The sequence below is a fragment of the Pleurodeles waltl genome, chromosome 3_1 (assembly GCF_031143425.1).
Source record: "Pleurodeles waltl isolate 20211129_DDA chromosome 3_1, aPleWal1.hap1.20221129, whole genome shotgun sequence".
Taxonomy (NCBI): domain Eukaryota; kingdom Metazoa; phylum Chordata; class Amphibia; order Caudata; family Salamandridae; genus Pleurodeles; species Pleurodeles waltl.
In genome coordinates, this window is record NC_090440.1 from 1,316,404,970 (window position 1) to 1,316,427,211 (window position 22,242).

The window sequence follows — 22,242 nt, forward strand, 5'->3', positions numbered from 1 at the left end:
TATTCTTTTGTACTTCAAATCATTAGCAATGTTTATAACAGGGTCCCTGGTTTCCAGTAACGACTCAGTGAGGGGTCCCTGGATTCCAATAATGATTCACTGCGGGTCCCTGGGTTCCAGTAATGATAAACTGGGGATCCAGAGAAGTCAAAAAGTTGGGAGCCACTGCTATAAACCCATAGACACCTGACATCTCTAAACTGAAATCAACACATACATGGTTATGGGGTTCAATTTATGGTTATAAGATACTTCTCCTCCTAACAAACACAGCATAAGTTTGACATGTGTGTCTCAGGTCCTGATGGCAAGATCATGCCTCATTCTCTTTTGTAAGGAAGACCGTGAATAAGTATGATTTCTCCCATAGAGCCAAAGATGAAGTGAAAAACATTCTTGATCGACTATATGTGAGAGGACACTTCTGACCATCTGGTCCGTCCTGATTTTTTGCTTTTTTTTTTAACTCCCTGGTTTTTTACCTTTGACTGTGAGGAAGCCTAGGAGTCGGGGACTCACCCACAGTAAACTCATGGTAAAATGGACTGCGTGTGTTTACCGCCAGTGCCGCCTTGCTAAGGAAAGGCTGTTGTGGCGCAGCAAGAGTAGGAGGCCCCGGGCTGGTTATACATGATCTTATAGGCACACGCGTGTGCACTCTGGCATGCGCAGCCCAAGAACTGAGCTTAGATAGCCTGGCGCAGAAGAGACCATGCAGAGTCGGTGGTGACCTGGAGTAGGCCTCATGTGATGGGTGTACACATGTGATGGATATTCAGTGTGCTTACTGTCTTTTAACTGTAGGGACACGCCATTAAATACCAATGTCAGTGTGCTTACTGTATTTGCGTTGTAGGGACACTCCATTAAATGTCAATGGGAAAGGATGGCCTAGAGTGACACTATAGTCCTCTGGGGTTCACCGAGACCAGAGTCACACCAATGTACACTGTAACTTTTAAGAAAAGAATAATGCAGTAGGTTACAAAACCATAACTGTACAACTTATGGGTGATGATGTCATCTTTCTCAGGATTAGGGACAATTACTGCTCTGTCCAGCTGCCTGAGCAGGGCCTTGCATCAATCAGCCAGCTGTCATTCCGTGCCAGGAGCATGCTGGAGACGCCCTGGGAGGAATGTCAGGGAGGAGGGGCTGAGACTTACAGAGCACATGTGGCAACTAACTCCTGGATGACGCCATTTTTAGCTGTCCCAGAAGACTGTGAAGGAAAGAGGGGATGGGGCAATGAAGTGATGTGGCACATCTGGATAGGCCAGGGGTGCAGGTCTGCTGGACACTTCTGCCCCCACTTAAAAGGTCCTGCACACAGGAGATCTCTCTCTCTCTTGGCTGTGCTCTACTGCTGGACACTGGGACTGCAGATGGCCGTCATGGGCAACTGGAAGGAAGAACCCCCTGAATGCCCCCTGGGTAGGGACTCTGCCCCTGAAGGACTTCAGGCCCAGCAAGGCACATGCCGGGGCCAGGTAAGTTGGCCCCCTTACCACCCGAGGACTAATTGGGGGGAAGATTAGGCTGGTGCAAGGAGAGCACACTGCCAAGAGGAAAAGGAGGCCCCCCTAGAATTTGGGACCCTTTTGGGCCAAGAGGCCTAATGAGAGGACTCCTGGTGGCAAGGGGCTTGTCACCAGGAGCGAAAGGACACCAGAATCACGAAAATTGGGCCTTGGAAGCCCAAGATATCAAGGAGAGAAGGGCCACAACCTTTGACATTTGACCTTTCCAGATGTAGCGACGAAACGCGTTGGGCTCAGCCGCTGCTCCAGATGGTGCCCCACGGGGTGGGCCAGGGCCGGGGGCTGCCCCAAGAGGAAGAGGAGCTGGTGGAGTGCCATCGCACTCCCCCTCTGGAGGAAGGAGGGGCCATGGAACCCATCATGGGGTCCCATGAAGCCTGGCCAGTTCAGGGAGATGGCGGTGCGTCGTCGCACACCCGCCTCGCCGTGATGGTGTACGGACCCCAGACCCCATCCCAGGGCCCCCTGCGGCTAAAGTAAAGTCAGGGAGTGCCATCCCGTTCCCGTGAACATAGTGGAAAGGAGCCCCAGACTCCAACCCGGGACCCCGCGAAGAAGGATGGCTGGGGGTGCAATGATGCGTCCCCGCAAAATGGCCACCAGCTGTAGAACGGATCGGCGGCCGAAGAAGAAGCCGGGGAGTGCTGCTGCACTCCCCATGAAGATAGGTCCTAGGGACCCTGGAGCCCCACAAGAAGCAATGTCGGGGGCACCATTGTGCCCCCGTGAAAACAGCCTGTGGGGCCCCATAAAGCGGAGGACGTTGGGGAGCACCGCACTCCTGCGAAGGTGAGGACGGGCTCCAGACCCCATTGTGGGGCCCCGAACGTGCAGAGGATGAGGGGGGAGTGCTGTGGCCCATCCAGCTGCACCCCTGCACGCGTCTGCCGCCGGAGCGGGGAGACACCACAGAAAAGGCCTGCTCCTGCAGCAGCACATGGAGGTGCTAGCCATGCGGGAAACCAGCGGGGCGACCAGAGGTGGGCTCCCTGCGCCACCCCCCAATGAGGGAGCACTTACCTGGTGTGGGGGTGTCTGGGTGGGACTGGGCACCCCCAAGGCAGCACACAAGCTCTGGCGGCGACGCGGCTCTCTCCCGCACAGCAGGAGAGACGCTCATTTCCTATGCGTCCCGCCTCAGAATGCCTTGCGGGGCACCAGCATTGGTTTAGGCCCCTAGCCAGCTTGTGGTGGCTCCAGGAAGATAGATCCACCACCAAACAAGTACCCCTGGACAGGAGGAGCGGCAGGAGCAGCACAGCCTCCCCCCAATGCAGTTTGCATCCCCACCCTAGGTTAGGTGGAACAAAAGAATTGTAGCCCCCCCAAGGGTTTCAATGCCAGGTGAAGAACAAGCTTGTTGGGACTTTTGTTCTTTGCTTGTTGGATGGTATTACGTAGTGTTAATCAAATGTAATCAGAAGGTTAGTCAAGAGTAATCTGAAAGTAATCCAAAAGTAATCCTAGCCCCTAACCTTTAAATTGCTTAAACATGTCTCTACAGGTCCCTTGTTGATGCTGATTTGAGTAATGAGACGGACAGTCACCTCTTTGCAAAGTAGATGTAGTTAATTGCCAGATTTAGGTGCGCTCATTCTACATTACAGTCAAATGCTGCATTGGGATACTGGGGAGGGTTTTGCCAAGTGGGTTGTTGGATTATATTTCCCCTCGGGGGAGACATAAGAGATTACACAATGTCATCCAAGAGTAATTCCATCAATTTGTGTTTATTTGTAAATTGTTAAATAGTATTGAGGTGTGTGTGGGTGTGTGTGTGCGTGCGTGTGTGCAATAAATGTACTTTTAATTTATCAAAAGCACAGACTGAACAATCATTTGTTGAGTGTCATGCTTGTGTGCTCGTGAATGGGGATTACTAGCCCACACCACCTTCCTTGAGTAAGCCTTGGACTTCTCTGCAATGCTACTCCATGAGAGTTAATTGCTATAATGGGGTGTTTGGTTCCCAGTGGATGTTGTGTGCGGACCTATTACTTGTGCAGGCCACACAACTAATGGCCCACTTTCCAACACTATGCATCTAGAGAAGGGAGCAGAAGCATCACCTAGGACTTATTTCAAATCATTTCATTTTCTAGACCACAGCAAGAGCATTAAAATACCTCCAAAATTAATTCCAAGAAGGGGAAAATCAGGAATAACTACTCACTGTGACCATCGTGCAGTGTCGAACTACAGGAACCGTTCAAAAACATTTACTGTAACTGTGTTGTGTGGCTCTGAGGTACAGAAGTCACATGACCGAAATGACAGAACGATATTTATGTAGAAAAAAACACCTGAAGCTAGAATGCACAAGCTGCATTAACTGAGTCACAGTGGTGAAAGCCATCAAGAACTCTTTGGTGAGGTAAGCAACCGGTGTGGTATTTGATATTGATATTATTTATTGAGTGCACGAGCGACCGAAAGCGTCTTGGTATAAGGTCTGAAATCTATTGCACTTAGAATGTATCTTTAAATAGTTGTTAAGTTGTTAAAAGGTAGGTATGTGGGTTTTTGTACAGTGCAATTCACATGTATACCACACTGATGCATGTTTGAGGCATCACATACATGACCTTCATGTCGTGCAATCCAATGTTACAATCTGAAAATGCTGACGTGAATAAGGTGACTCTTACTAGGCACACACAGTGCATGTGTGAAAATCGCATGTGTATATGGTATTTGTATTCTGTGAACCTAGCCAGAAGGCACTGCAGCACTGTGCAGGTTCAAAGCTAGAGATAAATTCATCGAGTGATTGGAGAAATAGCTGGGCAGTGAGCTACAACCTGGACTGATACTGCTTCATGAGATTTAGTGTTCCTTGAAGAAGTGTGCCTTCAGCTCTTTCCAAAAGCACAGCAGGGACACTGAGAACCTGGTGAGCAGAGGGGTGACGTGTCTAGAGTAGTTGCTATGTCAGCAACGTAGTGTCTCGCAGAACATCTAAGGAGGCTTCATAATGAATATTATTGTGTGCGCCCATTAGCCAGTGTCATCTTTTGTAAACTAGGCTAATTCGAATTAAAGGGAATCATTCACTTCTTCTCCCTGACATCAAAATGATGAAAACAGCTATCTATGCTAGGATGGTCTGTACGTTTTCCCTAAACATACGCGGTAACTAACCACTTCCAAATGAACAACTAAGTTATTCAAGGCAGACGGAGCACACAGAGGGTGCACGCACACAAAGAGAAACAGTGTTCGCTTTCAAAGGTGACACCTGAAGCCTGCTTCACAGTTTTACACATAAACCCCCAGACAGGCGCATACGTTACTTTGTTTATTAAAACAAAAGGTTTTCAGCAGTCTAACAGAAAAGAAAAAAGGAACCAACATTTATGTAAAATATTAAGAGGCGGATGTAAGTGGCAAAATTAATTTTTATTTTGGCACACACAATTCCAAACAAAATGGGTGAAATAACACTGCTTTTCCAATTAGTAAGTTTTAGAATAAAGGACAATATGGAAATCTAGGAGCCTGGGTAAGTCACTGGTTATGACACTGAAATACATCAGCTTGTCCCGCTTGATAAGAATTATGACCTAATTCTCCTAATAACAACTTTCTGCGGATTAGAGAGGAACACGTCATTGATTCCAAGTCATGAGGAGAAACGCTGAATAGGCCCACAGTGAGCCATTACCCATCAAAAGTGACAAATAGCTCTCTTTTTAATGCATAACCTACCATTCCTCTGTATACATCCAGAATTGGAAAGATGTATTTAGAGACAGGCCATTAGCCTTTCTTAATTTACTGAAAAGCCAGGATCTGAATTCTGTGAAATACAGGTCTCGCTGCATGGTTTGAAATCAATTTTGCACTCGTTACAAAGACATTAGGCATTTTTCTGTCTGGAACTGTGCTATATATTAAGTAAATTAATCTACCGTAAAGGTTGCGATTTGCATGATTTGCTGATTCAGCAGGATATTCTCGTTATTACTAGAGAAGGTTGAGACTCCCCAAAACCCTGGGAATAAGTAAAAGGCGGTATTGAAATTGTGCCAGTGGTTAAGGGTTGTGGGCATGGGCACTCATTTTTTGTGATCGGGACTTATTTGGAATCATCAGACTTTGACACAGAGTAAGAGAGCAAAGGTAAATAAAAATGGCATAAAGGAGGAGGAGGAAGATAGGAAAACAGTAACAAAGGGGAAGCCAGCCGTGAAAAAGAACTTTCAAGAGTGCGGTGTGCAGAAAGTGTAGGCGGGTAGAACGGAAGGCAATCTCTACATTCAGCAGCACTGGTGTCAGGGCCTGTTTGGACTCCTGCAAGTTCTAGATTTCCTTGTTATCAAGTTGAACACTGTAAAAAGATATAAGCGTGATGTACAATGATAAATGTCAGCCTCATTGTTAAACAAGCATTTGCAATGAAATAGGTCTTGCATTTGCTGGAGTTAGAGCTACTGGTGTTGTAAATGCATAACCAGACTTTTCTTGCCACATAAAGTGGTCAACCCTGTCACATAATTTGGTCCTTCCTGCCACATAATTCCAGTGGTTCTGCATTTTACTAAAACACTTCCATTTAACTTCTTCCTCTATCTGCAGCAAAAAATGAAAATATTGCCATTATATATTTTTTTATATTATTGTTTTGCCCCTCTCCCCCCAACATTGTGTGGAGACCCAGAGATGACCCAGACAGGAAGAGCACATTGTGCGGTGAGTTACGGGCAAAAAAGTTTAGTAAAAGGAATGCCCCACACAGCAATATGGGGCGAGGTGAGTTATGGGCAAAAACGTTTTGTAAAAGGAATGCCCCGCAAAGCATTATGGGGCGAGTTTCAGAGTGCAGCGAATATTGTAGTATCTTGACTGTAATGCTCAGAAAGTCCCTTGAGAGCACTATTATAAAAATAATATTTGTACGAAACATAGTCATATAACCATATAGTCAGCCCCTGGGGAGCATAACCACCTGAAAAGAGAATGTCAGAAAGTAATGTGATGTAGCCATATATTTAGCCCTAGGGGGCAGAGCGCATTACACATTCTCAGGCCTATTATAATAGTATTACAAACAAAGCCTTTAAACACAAACTACTCTTAGCTGTAAAACAAAAGTTCCAGCCATGAGAGAGCTTAAAAAGACAGTGAATGGTGGAAGGTGTTATTATTTTGGGTCTCCCCCCAACCTAGTGTGAGGACCCAGCGATGACCTAGATAGAAAGAGTGTGTCATGCTGAACGTTTTGATTGTGGTCCCATTGTCCTCGGACCACCATATAGTGATTTATGGGCAAAAATGCTTTGTAAAGGAATGCCCCACAAAGCATTATGAGGCGAGTTTCCGAGTTCAGCGAATATTGCAGTATCTTGACTGTAATGCTCAGAACAGCCTCTAGAGGTCCATTATAAAAATAGCATTTGTAAGAAACATGGTCTTGTAGCCATATTGTCAGCCCTTAGAGGGTATAACATGAAAACAGAATGGCATAAAGTAATAGAGTGTAACCATATATGTAGCCCCTAGCGGGCGCAGTGCCTTACACATTTTCAACCAGAAGGCCTACTGCAATACTATCACAAACAAGGCCCTTAAAACACAAACTACTCCCGGCTGTAAAACAAATCTTCCAGCCATGAGAGAGCTTGAAAACACTTTAAATGGTGGGAGAGGTTACTATTTTTGGATCCCTGCCAACCTAGTGTGGGGACCCAGAGATGACCTAGACATAAAGAGTGCACTGACTCGAACGTTTTGATGGTGGTCCCATTGTCCTATGACAAACACTTGGTGAGTTATGGGCAAAAATGAAATGCCCCGCAAAGCATTATGAGGGGGGGTTTCCCTAGTGCAGTGAATATGGTACTGCCAGCTCTCCCGCTGTGTCGGGGGAACCGTGTTGATGATTTCTGTTTTTTTCTGTTTTAAAGGCTCCAGTTTAGATATCTTTCAACTGCTAAACTTGTACGTAAGTGGTACTCATGTAAAGCGCTCCTCAGATCGACTTAGCACTATATGGAACTTCACGTACTCATGTAAAGCACTCCTCCTATCAAGTCTGCACTATATGAAACTTCACATACTCATGTAAAGCACTCCTCCAATCGAGTTTTAAACCCCCACAGCCACTCCAGCTTGCAGCATTTGTGTGCGGACACCAAAAAAAACAGCGGCATGCCCAAAACAAGAAAAATGAAGAAACAACATTCGGCCACGCAAGGTGAAGTGGCAAACCAAAAAAAAAAAAAGTAGTGTGCCACACTAAGGTATATGCCGATTGTGCAATAATCCATGTAACAGGGTCAATCTCCAAGGCGGTAACTAAACACCGTCAAGGCAGGACAAACGTAAATCATTTACCTTAGAAATCAAAGGAATTTTGAAAGGCAGGCCAAGGAACGAATGAAAGTGATGGTCGTGGTGCAAGCCCATAGTTGTAGATTACAACATGTTGTGAAACAATACTGGACTATATCATGAACTTTGATGAAATACAATGTGAATGTGCACCCAGTAATTTACCGGAATTCGGTGAAATCAAAGGCAATGTACACTACGTCGTTAGGCCATAAAAAATACAAGAAAGGTAGGAAGTTGTTTGGTTATCAATACATCCTTTTCTCCTTTTGCGTTCATCACTTGCATTAAAGCTACAACAGATAAAATAAAAAACTAAACCGTTTCTTACAAGATTACAAACTCAATTCTCTTACCGTGCCAGAGCTATCCCGACAACGCAGCCTCCAACTAAAGACCAAAATCCAATCCAGCCGGCATTTACCTATAAAAAAAAACGCATGGACACCGTTTTAATTAGTCAAAGTGGTGCTCTTTTAGAAGGGTGTCTTCAGCATATGAAATGGTAAAAATGAAGTACTTTTCAAAGGAGGGAAGAGGTGCAGCTAAATGATGGGGAAATTACTCTGGACCCAGTATTCATAAATACAATACTCAGTTTATGTAAATGAACGTAGCGAGATCTTTAGCAAATCATCTCCCTCCCTGCATCCCAGGGGCTAGAATGATAAAAACATTCCACATCCATTTTTAGTAGTCAACTGGTGAGAAGACTGCGCTTAAGGTAACTTGTTTGCATCTGCCAAACACACTTAAGAAGTTATATTGTCCTGTGGTCACTGGGTAAGTCAACTCGATGTTGGCTCTGTGTTTCCACCCCTTTGTGTTAATTGTTCTTTAGTGGGACCATACGTGGTATTTTGTCTTAATCTAAAATAATATGCTTCCGTTATAAATAAAAGAAAATACTGACCTTTTTTTTTTTTATAAGAGGTTCGTTGGCAAGAAAATCAAACAATGACTTAAACTACTAAGTGCCTCTTTGAATGTAACACAAGTTATATGGCTAGAATTGCATGGTATGGTAAATATATAAACCTCATAACTGACAACAGCAAGGAAGGAAGTACAAGCTGGCCCCACTGATCTCCCTTCAATCACTAATTAGATCAAATATTTACCAGTAAAACAGTAACATATTTTAGCATGCACAACCACACTACAGGTAAAGGCTCTATGAACAAATTATCTTATGCTAACCATTTAAAACAACATCCCACAATGGAATAGACAACCAAAGTTCCACACTAGAATAAAAGTCAGAATTATTTACACAACATAACGTTTAATAATGATATTGTGAAAAGAAACTAGAAACCTGATATTGCAGTTCCAGTATTTTGATGTGAGCCACTAATTTCTCCATCACGCAAACCTCAATTAAAACAAGCATTCCCAAAACCAGTTGGTCTGGCTTTACTTTAGTAAAAAAATTAAGCACGGGCATTCACAAATGCGGTTAGCTTGCATTGTATGCACCCATTTTGTTTATCACATTAAAGCCTGTCCTACTGGCTTTGCCAATGCAGGATCAAAAAAGTAACAAACAATATTGCTTTCTGCAGAGAATGCATATGGGGGGGAAAGAAATGAATGTGACAAACATAATAGTCCGCTTCATTTTTCAGATTTAGAATAATCCCTCAAGCATTCTAATGGGAGCACTTCCTGGAAGGCAGAATGATACATCGTCGGCTAATAGTATCAGGTCAGAGAGTACTATTTCTCCGGGTGGAGCTAAACTAAAGCCCACTCTATGCATATTGTTAGGAATTGCTACAGATAGACCATACAGACAGTTGGATTGTGAGACCAGATCTAATACGTTTGCCTTACCCAGCTATACCGTTATTACGAACAAATTGGCAAAGTCATGTACTAATACTTGATGTATTTTTAATCCACGCACATGCAATACTTTGGAGGTCATTTAGAAGATGTGGAAAGCTGTTAAAATCCAGTGAAATGCGTGGAAATTGGTTTTCAGTGCACCTAGCACTATTTTTGCATTAAGAGAAAAGCACTGCATTGCATGTCTGTCAATGTCAGAGCACAACAATTGCAGAGTAAAACGCAGACCCAATGCTTGCACATGTATTTCTAAATTTGCAGTACTGTCACGATAACTGGGGTAAATGTATTGCTGACTTGAGGTATAACAGCAAAACATCCAACATTCTGTAAATGACTCAATTAGTGTGGCAGTGCTCATTTATGCCAAATGGCAATGTAGGATAGCTTCACTGCAAATAAACAGCAAAATGTAGTCCAGAAAGAACTAGGGTAGTGTTAAGGGGAAATAAGTGTTTTAAGGGTTTAGAGATGGGTACCAATAAGCGATAAATATGGCTCTTTGGGGTCAAGGAAGGACAGCATTGAAGGATAGTTAGGCTTTTGTAGGCCCAGGGATGGGTAGGTTTAAGTCATAGCAAGGGGTTTGTGGGGTTCATGGAAAGATATCATTAAGTGGTTTTAGGGTTCAGAGAACATGGAAATGTAGCGTTAAGCAGTAGCAAGGAGTTTTTAGGATTAAGGGAACGGTAGATTAAGGGATAGTAAGGGGTTTTAGGGGGGGTCAGGGATGAATACCATTAAACAATATATGGATTTGTTTTATTTGTCATTGATGGGTACTGTTAAGGGGCAGTAAGAGCTTTTTAGGGTTTCAGGGAAGCGTAATGCTAATGGATAGTAAGGGGCTTTAGGGTTCAGGTTTGGGTACCGTTAAGCGGTACTAATGGGTTTTTAGGGTTCAAGGAAGTCTAGTGCAAAAGAATAGTTGGGGTGTTAAGGGATGAACAGTAATGAGGGATAGAAAGGGATATGTGGGGTTCAGGGAAGGCTAGCATTAGCAAGGGGGTTTTGGCGTTCAAAGAAGGGTAGTGTGAGGAGGTAGTAAGGAATTGTATAGTTCAACTGTGTTTATTGGAGGTTTACATATACTCCTGCCTACAAACTCCGGCCAATGGGGACGAGTGAATCTTGGTAATTCAATCATGTAAACTTTGAAACATAACCCCAACCTAACTCCCCCCACCCAAACTCAACCCATACAGGGGTACCTAGTCATTGCGCTGATAGAATTAGGCCCACTGGTAGCTAGAGCTCATTAAATGTCACTAAGTAAGACATGATCATGGTACTGTAAGGCAGAGAAGTCTCAGATATTTCAGACAAGACAATTCACAGAATTCTGTTGTCAACAGGGTAATAAATGGGGACCATATCTCTCTATGGGAGTCAGCACGCTCTGTGATGGTCAAGGTAAGCTTTTCCATCCCTAGGACACAAGCGATGTATTCACATCCTGTGTTTCCAAAGCCTGTCTGTTCCCCATAATGAAAGAATGGTCTCATACGCTGCCCCCAGTGCAATGCCTAATCGGCGGCCTCTATGTGATTGAAGGTATGTAAGGGGGTTGGGTAAGCCCAACAAGGTGTACTTCGGAAATCTGGGGAGGGTTGTGTCCAGGAAGGAGTCTATGTCGTTTAGGAAATGCACTAGCTTTGGGCAGTCCCAGAGGATGTTTAGCAGGGACGCCTTCTGTCCGCAGTGCCTCCAGCAATTGGAACTGCATGCTGGGTTGCCCTGTGTAGTCTAGGTGGTGTAAGGTACCAATATGTCACTTTTTTCGTGGCCGTTTCTACGCTGGCGGTGCTGATGGCTACCTGTCTAGCGCAATGGTAAATGCCCCCCATTTTTTCACCATGAGTGTTCTACCGAGCTCCCGTTGCCAACGTTTCTGGCTTCGAGCTTTGTCTCGTGGTAAGGGTGGCAGGACTAGAGTGTATAATTCAGACACTAGCCTGCGATCATCTTTCTCTAGAATAAGCCATTTTTCAAATTTGGTCAGTGGACGACTCACCCCTTGTTTAACTAAGCTATTGGAGACCCAGTGCCTGATTTGCAGATATCATACCTGTTCTACTTCTGGGAGCCCTAGATAGTGCTTTCATTTTTCAAAAGTCATGAGGCCGTCTTTATTAAAAAGGTGGCCAACACAGCGACATTCAGCTCCCAACCAGTGGTTGAACACTGTCTCTCTGAGGCCCTGGGTATAATCCATGTTCCCAAACAGAGGTGTCAGAGGCGAGGGAAAGGATGTCAAGCCATTGCCTATGGAGACCTTATCCAAGATCCTCAACATAGCTTGTGTGTGATTGGGGAGGAAAAGAGCCCCCACACTCTTTATTAGTAAGGAATTTTAGGGGCCAGGGATTGTTAGCGTTAGGGGGTGGTATAGATTTGTAGAGTTTAGGGAAGGTTTGTGTTAAGCAAGCATAAGGTTATTAGGCGTTTGTGACTGGTAGCCTTATACAGTAGTATGTTTTTCCAGTTCCTGGATTAAGGGGTATTATTGGGTTTTTAGGGTTTAGAGATGGGTAGATGTAAGGAGTAGCAAGGGACTTTTTAGATTTCAGGAAAGGTTACTGTTAAGTAGTTGTAAGGGTTTTATAGTGTGCAGAGGAGCGTACTATTAAGGAGTCCTAAGTTATTAAGATTCTGGGATGGGTTGCATTAAGTGGTGACAAGGGGTTTGTAGGGTAGTGTTTAAGGGTTTGTAGGTTTCAGGAAAGGGTAGCATTAAGTGGTAATTAAGGGTTTTTAGGGTTCAGGGCACAGTAGCTTTAAAGGACAGCATTAAGGAACATTTAAGATTCAAGTACATTAGCGTTAATGGGGTAGTTAGGCTTTTTAGGGTCCCAGGATGAGAAGCATTAAGGAATAGTAAAGAGTTCGAGGGTTCAGTGAAGGATAGTGTTAAGAGGTTTGTGAGGTTAAGGGATAAGTAGGGTTAATGGTTAGTAAAGATTTTTTAGGCTTCAAGGGCAGGTAGCATTAGTGGATAGTAAGGTGTTTAGGATTCAGAGAAAGTAGTGTTACATGATAGCAAGGTGTTTTTAGGGTTTCAGCAGCGTAGCGTTAAGGGGTAACTTTCTTCATGGTTCAAAAGGCAGGCAGCCTTAAGGGGTTGGAAGGAGTTTTAGGATGCACAGAATGCTCGTGTTAAGGGGCAGGGCAGATTTATTTGGGTTCACAAAAAGGTAACATTAAGGGGTAGTAATAACTTTAAGTTCACAGAACAGTAGTGTCAGGGGATAGTACGAAGTTTTTAGGGTGGAGGGAAGGGTAGGTGCTATGGGGTGAGTAGTTTTTAGGGCTCTGGGATAAGCAGCATTAAGGGGTAGTAAGAGGTTTTTAGAGTATGTGGAAGGGCAGCGGCAAGGAGTTTGCAGTATGCAGAGAATGGTACGATTAACGTGTAGCAAGAGGATATAAGGATTTAGGGAAGAGTAATTTAAAATTACGATATCTTAAATAGCTCAATTAATTTCATATACACAAATTTTAACTGTTCTGCAAATTAAATATACTATTAGCTATGTAATTTTTTTAAATAAATAATAAATTAAAATTAATAAGTACATTAACGTTTCAGAACCAAACAGCTTACAAAACGTCTCTCCAGCCTGTAAATCATAAAACTAGGAATTAGTTAAAAAACATCCTTCTCTCAAGAAGTGTCATGTTAAGGTGATGAGGAGAGAGAATATGGGACATGGTTCAACTGCAATGCAACAGCACATTCCTACTGACTTCCCTCTCCTAACTGTGGTGCTCCCAGAGAATAACAGCATAATTAGCTAAGAGATTTATAGCACTGCAGTGGCATGCGTTAAGCTCTGCTGTAAAATACTAGTTAGACTTGATAAAGAGCTCTGGCTCAGACAACCTGATAAACACACAAGTTACTCACCGTCAGTAACACTCCTTCTGATTGATTCCTCATCTCATGAATTCCTCCCGGGCACCAGACTGGATCCGGAAATCTTTCTCAGCAGTGCTCCATTACACCAACAGGTGGTGTCATGCAGGGCTATGTTAAATCCATCCTAACCTAGAAGTGATGCCGGAGCCACATACAAGCCACAACCCGGCGTAATAACATCAGTTCCTTTCATGAATCTATCCACACAGATCTCTAACTTGGGGCCTTTTTATTGATGGAGAGGAGAGCCCATTCTACCCAATAAAGAGGTGGGAGGGTAGTGTGGAGACTACAAAGTATACTCCAATAAAAAGTGTTACCAAAGGAAGGTAAGTACTTCTACTGATTGATACATCTAACCACATATTCCTCACCTTGTCAATAGATACCAAAGCAGTACTTCCTAAGGTGGTGTATATGTGGAATGGCTCAAACCAAAAAGTACTCCAAGACTGAACAAACAAAGTGCTCCTACTGCCGGACCCGGTTGTGAAGGCAGTAGTGCTTCTTGAAAATATGAACTGACATCCATGTTACGGCTTGACAGATGTCTAAAAGAGGTACCTTGCATTTCACCGCAGTTGTAGCCGCTTTGGCTCTGGTAGAATGGGCTCTCATACTTTCAGGAGGCAGCACTTTACCCTTCTAAACCATGGTGAACCGCACCAAAGAGATGATTATCCACCCAATGGTCCCTGGTACAACTGATGTAAGTGTTCAAGGCCCTTATTAGGTCCAAGTGGTGAAGCCACTCCTTCATGGAGGGGTTAGGTGGAGAAAAGAATGGTGATGGATTGTCTGATATGAAAATGTGTCACAAACTGTGGCAGGAATGCTGTTCTAGTTCACATCATCTTCTCTGGGGAAAAAATTGTGTACGGACAGACAGAGTTTGCTGTAAACTGATTCTGCATGCAGATGTTATCGCTATGAAAAAGACTCTTTCATAATCAGTAGACAGAAAGGACAGCTGTGAATTGGCTCAAAAGCGGAACACATAACATAAGTGCAAACGATATGAGGATCCAACTTCAGCGTCACAAAAGGCTTGGGTGGAAACCTAAGCACCACTGCTTTAAGAATAGGCATTACAACAGGTAATTTAACCCCTTGGCCGCCATGGACATAATGGTTACATCCGGTGGCGCGGAGCTGAGGCGCCTCGGACATAACCATTACGTCCTGGGACCGGCCCTCGGGGGAAGCACTAGCGCTCCCCCCGAGAGCATCCCCCCACCCTCTCCCCAGGGCAGGGCTGGAAGGGGAATCGCTTCCTCTTCCACCCCGACCCCCCCACCCAAAGACGTCAGCACACAATCGCGTGCTGACATCATGAGAGGGTGCCGGACGCGCTGAAAGCCATTTGCTTCCAGCGTGTCGAAGGATGAGGAGGTTCTCCTCTGGCCAGAGGGGGGGCAGGGGAGGGGGGTTGCACAGAAAGAGGGGTCGGGGGAAAGGATTTTCCTTTTCCATGAGGTCTCTTTCAGCATTCCTGCTGCCCGATCGCGTTGCAGCAGGAATGCCAACTAGGCACCAGGGATTTTGTTTATATCGGCATCTGTTGATGTTTTATGTGCCGGGAGCTGCCCCTTAGGCAAGGGTCGCTCCCCTAAGGGGGCATGATGAATTTAGCTGTTCCTTGCCCCCCTTGGGGGCAGATCGGCCTCTTATTTTTAGGCCGATCTTCCCCCAAGGGGGGCAGAAGCCACTAATAACCAGGGATTGTTTTTGTGTGTGTTTTGTCATTGGAGGGTGGGACCTTGCACAAGTGTTGCCCCTCCTAAGGGGACAAAGCACTGTTGGGCAGTTCTGTCCCCCTTGGGGCCAGATCAGCCTATTTCTTTTTTTTAAGGCCCAACTGTCCCAAAGGGGGCAGAAGCCACTTAGCACCAGGGATATTGTGTGTGTTGTGTATGGGAGGGGGCGGCCCCTTGGGCAAGGGTCGCCCCCCCCCCCCCAAAGGGGGCAATATATTTTATGCCACTTCTGCCCCATCGGCCTATTTCTTTTTTAGGCCCATCTGCTCCCAAGGGAGGCAAAAACCACTAATGCGCCAGGGATTTTATTAGTTTTGTTATTTTTGTGTGTGTGGGGCGGCCCCTTGGGCAAGAGATTAAGCACATTACTGGTAGCCATTTCTGCCCCCTTGGGGGTAGATCGGCCTAGTTTTTATCAGGCCCATCTGCCCGAGGGGGGCAGAGACCACAAGACACCAGGGAAAATTTCTAAATGTTTGGTGGCAGGGTGTTTGCCAACTTGCGAAGTATTTGCATTTGTGATTCTAACAGTTTATTTCTCCATCTTATTCTAGTTCAAAGCTTTTGCTTCCTTTGCTGTGGCTCGTTGCGGTTTTGGCAGTGGTTGATCTGCAGTTTGCGTGGTTGCATGTCTTTGGTAAGTAAAAACAATTAACTCCAAATGACTATTGTAGCCATACATGAATGACACTTTGTAAGTGGTGTACTAAATGCAGGATTGTGTGTGAAATTGTCCTTAGATTAGAGCACAATGATATTTGTGTTGCCTTATGTGTCATTTTATTTTATTTTTAGTGGGATATCATTGATGATTGCTGTGCAGAGGAGTTGCTGGTGAGTCTAGCTTTTTCAGGCAAGGGAGTGGTATAGTTTTTGAGTTTATAACTCTTAGTGATAAAGCCACATTTTGTTTATTACTTAACTTACACAGTTATGGTTGTTGGTGGTGCATTTGTCCAGTTACTTTTCCTAGGAAGGATCATGGCTTGCCAAAGGATGACCACTCAGTAGGTTGTTGAGGTGCTTTTTGAGTCATCTTCTGACCATGATTATGAGACTTACTCTGCATCTGAGGCAGAGGAGGAAGTGCAAGATTCTGGAAGTGAATTTTCTGTCAGAGAGCAATCGTCTGATGATGAAGCCACTCTCAGTGTTGATGAAGTGCCTGTTTTAGAGGAGGACACTGATGTGCCAATGGTGCAGCAGCCAGCAGCTGAAAGGCTTCCCATTTGAAAACCTGAACTCCGGGTTGCCCCAGACATGGAGCAGCCACAGTTTCCTGCCTTTAATGGTCTCCCAGGGTGTAGAGTGAATATGGAAAACGTTTTGCCTGTCAATTTCTGTGGGTTGTGTACGGACGACGTATTTTTGGAAGAGATTGATGAGCAGACTAATCTGTATGCGGAGCAGTAGTTGAGCAACAATGCTGCCAGATTTAGGCCACACTCTAGAGCTAGCCAGGGGATTACCACAAGTCTGAAAGAGTTGAAAAAGTTCATGGGTTTAACTTTTTTGATGGGGCTGATAAGGAAGCCATCACTGTCTTCATACTGGTTTACTAGCCCCTAGACGGCAACAGCTATATTTTCTGCAACCATGAGTCGTAACCGGAATGAGCTTCTTCTTAGGATGATGCATTTTGATGATAATACTTCAACCTTGCTATGAGATCACCCTGATTGTGACCGTCTTTTTAAGATTAAATCTGTCCTTGATCATTTTCTAGATCGGTTTACAGAGGTCTATGTTCCAGGCAAAGAAATAGCTGTAGACGAGTCTTTGGTCCTATTCAAGGGTCATTAGGCAGTACCTTCCTAGCAAGAGGGCACGGTATGGAATTAAATTGAATATGCTGTCTGAAAGTAGTACAGGATATCTTTATAATTTCCGGGTCTACACTGGTAAGGATTCCAGTATTGACCCCCCTGGTTGTCCACCCACTTTTGGAGTTAGCAATAAAAATTGCGTGAGAACTTGGTAGACGACTGTTTAACAAAGGTCACCATTTGTACGTAGGTAATTTGTACACTGGAGTGCAGTTGTTCAAGGAATTGTTCAGAGTGGACACTATTGCTTGTGGCACAATCTGCTCTAACCGGAAAGACTATCCAAGAGAGCTTGTCTGTAAAAAAAACTTGAGAAGGGACAGTGCAGTGCCTTGTGGAATGATGAGCTGCTAGCTCTGAAATTTGCAGACAGGAAGGATGTCTACATGCTAACTACCATCCATGATGAGAGTACTTCACCTGTGGCTGTTTGGGTTCAAGCTGCTGAAGTACGCAAACCTGTGTGCATTTTAGACTACAATAAGCACATGGGTGGTGTTGATAGAGTAGATCAGAGGTTGGAACCTTACATTGCTGCTCGTAAGGCTTATGTTTGGTATAAGAAGTTAGCGGTTCACCTCTTCCACTTGGCAAATTTTAATGCTTTTGTTGTGTTCAAGAATAGTTTTCCAGAGTCAAGTATGACATTTGTGAAATTTCAGGAGTCTGTCATAGTGAGCCTTGTTGTGCTGGAACAGGTGAGAGTTCCTAGAGAAGCAGTGGTGGAGGATGTGGCTAGATTGAAAGATTGCCACTTTGCTGAGCACATTCCTCCTACTGCCAAAAAAGACTTTCCTGCTGGGAGATGCAGAGTCTGTGCTTGAAGAGGTATTCAGAAGGAGACTAGGATGTCCCTTTTTCCAGACTTGTGGAAGTCATAGCCACAACACAGGGTCCTGAATCACTTCTTGTATAGTAAAGAGTTACAAATTTAAATAGGATATAGGGTGCATGTGGTCCTTGGAACTACATTATCATAAACTATCACACCATTTCTCCATACCTCAGTCTTTTTCTCTTAGTACACAGTGGAGTGCAGAAAGAGGTGGAGGAAGGCGAACAGAGGACTGTCAGAAACTAAATCACTAAGTGACTAACTTGTATTTAATGGTAGATAAGTCCTAGCGTGCTTTCCTTCTAGCTGAAGAGTCACAATAAGCCAGCTATTGCATGCGCTGTACCATCAAGCTACAGAATCCTCAGGTCCTAGTCCTCCTAATACGGAGTTCCTACTACTATACCAAACACCAATCTGACACTGCCACCAACTTTCTACTCATTTGGTGACCACCTTCACCGGTCACTTTTTTTGTAGAAACCGGTCTTGAGGTAAATACTTTTCTATGTGAACACAAATCAATTAGTGATTATTGAAGACTTTTGACTACATGGTGAACACCCTACCAACACTGATGCCCACTGTTTTACTACTGAAGGGTGTTTTGCCTTGAGCCTAGTCCAGCAATTAAAAGACCTGACCCATAATCAAGGCCACACTTTAGATCTGGCCTTTGCACGTGTACACATGATTTCTGAATGTACCTTCTCAATATGTGGGCCATCCAATCCAAAGTCACATTGTGTGAGTCAGGACTTTGAAATCAGATGGGGAGCAAGAATTCGGTCACTTCTCAGTTTCCTTGATTACTAAGTTATATGGCTCTAAGCCAAACTCTACTTCAAAATCACTAAAGCTTTCTCCAATACAAGAAAACTTAATGAAGGAGAGTATGTCTTTTTTTAAATCTGGGCTCCCTTAAATCCCTTGCCCTCTTAGGTTCCTAAATCTGTGTACGCCTTCCCTTGTTCCAGCCCTTGCAAATTTGTTAAATTAATCACTATGTTTAGGTCACAATATGCCAGAGGAAATCTCAAGTGAGGGTTGGGTTCTTAAGTGCCTCCAGTAGTAACAGATACAAAATCAACTATATGAAACATAGAATGCAAGTTTGCACCCCCCACTACACTGCCTCTTTACCATTTTTGCCCAAATGATTAATGTTATACTGGAAACACCTAAAAAGAGGGAGGAGGACTTCTGGGATTCAGTTTGGTGACAACCACTTGGAAGAATCCCTGTGAGAGATGCCTGGCTAAACCAATGGCAAAAACACTGCATCCTGACTTTTCTTCCTGCTGCTGAAATCCATCATTTCCTTAGGGAGCAGTGCACACTTGCCCCTAATTCTTATCAGGCAGTTACAAAGGGACTTTGCATCAGTTGTAACACACACAGCATAGGCGTTCACTGGAAGATTGCACCCCAAACAAAATACTGAGGTTATGCAGATACGCCTCTACAAACAGATGATGCACAACATGCATGGTGTGAAGCTGGAGGCACATAGAATAAGCTAGTCAATATAGAGGGTATCGAAGAAACCCTTTAAACAAGAATCCAACCCCTGGTGTCTCTCAAGAACACCAGATCTAGATCTCACATCAGGAAACCAATTAGCACAATGAAAACAGGTTCTAATCCATAATGTTCAATCAGAGAAAAGGCAACTAGTAAGGGCAGACAGAAGCGTGATGCATATGACGCAGGCCTATATCTGCAGTAGTGGTAGATGGAAATCTAGATTAACAGTGATTAAAGCAGTTACATTTACAGACAATATGTGATAAAAATACCATAAGAATGTAAAAGAACCAGGATTTAATAGTAGGCCGTGGAAAAATGTGTCATTATGGTATTCAAAGAGAACCTGTAGATCACCCAGATTGCACCAAGATGGGATTTCCTGATGAAATCATATCCAGTATACTTCTTAAACAACCTTCAGTGTTCGTCCATTCAGCCACAGTGTAACAGGTATTTTAACAGGTACGGTAAATTAACTTCTAGCGTAGACCTTTGATCATAGTCTGTAGTGTTATGTTCATGAGCGAAATCAAAAAACGATGGATGTTACAGTACAAACTGTGAGTCACACCTCAGATTTGCTGCAGATCGGAATGACATGACTTCGAAGACTCCTTCCCAGGTTATCGTCTCAGGAACAAACTGGTCATCCAGTCCATTTTTGCTACACTCTTCAAGATTATGCATTTGTTAATCTGAAGATAATTGTGCATTCATTACCCAAGCCTGTTATGTAGAAACAGAAGGGAGGCACTGCTGAGCCAAAGGAAGGCAACTGCAAGTTACTGCAGGCTCAAACAGCCTGGATCAGCTTCAAAAGCTCATCGTGAGCATTGCCTGGAGGCCAGTCCTGATAAGCATGGCTGGAGGAGAAGATGCAGAGATGAGCCGAAAATAACAAGTAAAGAGCGCTGCTTGCAGTGCAAAAGACAACGTCATGATTAGGCTTGTGTGTCACTGTATCATTGCAGGTCGACAATTGCGACGTACAATATTGTTTCAACTACATCAACCTAATGATTACATAGGAAGTTAAGTCCATATTTACAATTCATAATTCTAGATCTACTTAGCTAGGTTTACCCAGCAATACAACGTAGTGGTTGCGATATCTGTGTTATTCAATAAATACCACATATGCAATATAGTGAGGGTTCACCAATTATTAGAAATGGAGAACATTTGGAAGTGTAAGGAAGTGGTATGCACCTAAGGGAGCAGAGCCCACATTTACACACAGTCTGGGGGGCAGGCCACGCTATTAATCTGAAGCATGAGTGACGTGACATATTGTTACTTACTATAAAAAGATAAAAATTGGAAAGAAAATCTACCAGTCGTATTCTGAACATTAAAATGAACCACTTCAAGGGTGAGCCGTGAAAAGTTTCGTAACAAATAAAAACAAATCAAAATAACGCCCTGGGATAACCCATGCAAAAAAACATTACTTGAACAAACTGCAGCAGTCAGATACTAAACACTGCAAAAAAAATTAAACCTGACTACTAGAAATAATAGCTGCGACTGTGAGCCCATAAATTGCCCAATACTTACTTGAGTGATATGAAGAGGTGTCAAAATCAAGTCCAAAACACCAGACCATCCGGCGAACACGCCCGAAGGTAAAGCATATGCCACTGCTATCATCAGAAATCGAACGTTACTGCGAAAGAAACAAAAAAACACAATAAAAAAGATAGTTACCTAGTGCGACCAAACGACATTACACCTGAGCGAAGGAATTACGGTTTAGGAATGTGGAAGATTTCACTGCTGATTCTTTCTTTTGCACTTCAAAGCACACTAGATTCAAGGACCGAGATTTAATAAAATGTTCCCTACTGAAGTGTTCTTAACCAGGGCAATTTTGTTTTATAAAAAAAAAAAAAAAAGAATCATGATACTACCTTGGGCGCCGTTCGATGAATCTTAATAAAAAAAAAAAAATCCCAAACCACATGTATACAGATTAAATCTTATTTATGTTGTTATGAGTTTTCTGATAAAGTGCGAGACCCACCCGTCCGGGTTTGAGACCGCAGTGCCCACGAAGGCGTGAAACAAAAGGCACATTTCAACAGTGCTGTGCATGACGACATAACAATAGATTATTTACACTATGTTCAAGACTTTTACATTTTGTGTAGACTGGTCAGTGGTGGAAATTGTGGAAACAAAGGGACAATATCACTGAACAATTCACAACAATTGTGCAGAAGGCAGCGCTTGCTCCACATCGCTATCATTTTTTGGTGTATTGTACATCCAACAGACAAAATGCTCACACAAGAACGAATTGCAAACTAGAATCTGACTGGCGCAAGGATTTCTGTTTTGTTAGGCAGTTCGTGCTTTGCGAACCAACTATCCAGTTTTCAGAAAGGTGGTTGCAACTGCATTTTCAATTTAAATATCTCTGCACAGTAACTGAATACAGTTGTAGCAATATTGTAAACACTTAAAAGACATTCAAGATAATATAAACAATTGTCTACTTCTCCACTCAACCAACCCGTCCTGCTTATCACTTCCTGTCTCATACTGCACTATTTCTAGGGTGCGGCCTGTGGCGACGCCCTGGGAGCTCTATGTAGAGACCTGGACGTAGCCTTGGCCTATGCCAAGTCTCCCACCGACTGGGCAGAGT

At 43.8% G+C, this 22,242-nt stretch overlaps 1 protein-coding gene across 1 annotated transcript in view; it reads right to left on the reverse strand.

Moving 5' to 3' along the window:
• Window positions 1-22,242, reverse strand: part of SLC49A4 (solute carrier family 49 member 4) — a 390,034-nt gene that overhangs the window by 128,167 nt on the left and 239,625 nt on the right. Inside the window, exons 5-6 of the mRNA XM_069224669.1 lie at window positions 21,150-21,258; window positions 8,231-8,298 (exon numbers count right to left, since the gene is read on the reverse strand). Of these exons, the coding sequence (XP_069080770.1) occupies window positions 8,231-8,298; window positions 21,150-21,258 (177 nt within the window). The remainder of the gene's footprint in view (window positions 1-8,230; window positions 8,299-21,149; window positions 21,259-22,242) is intronic.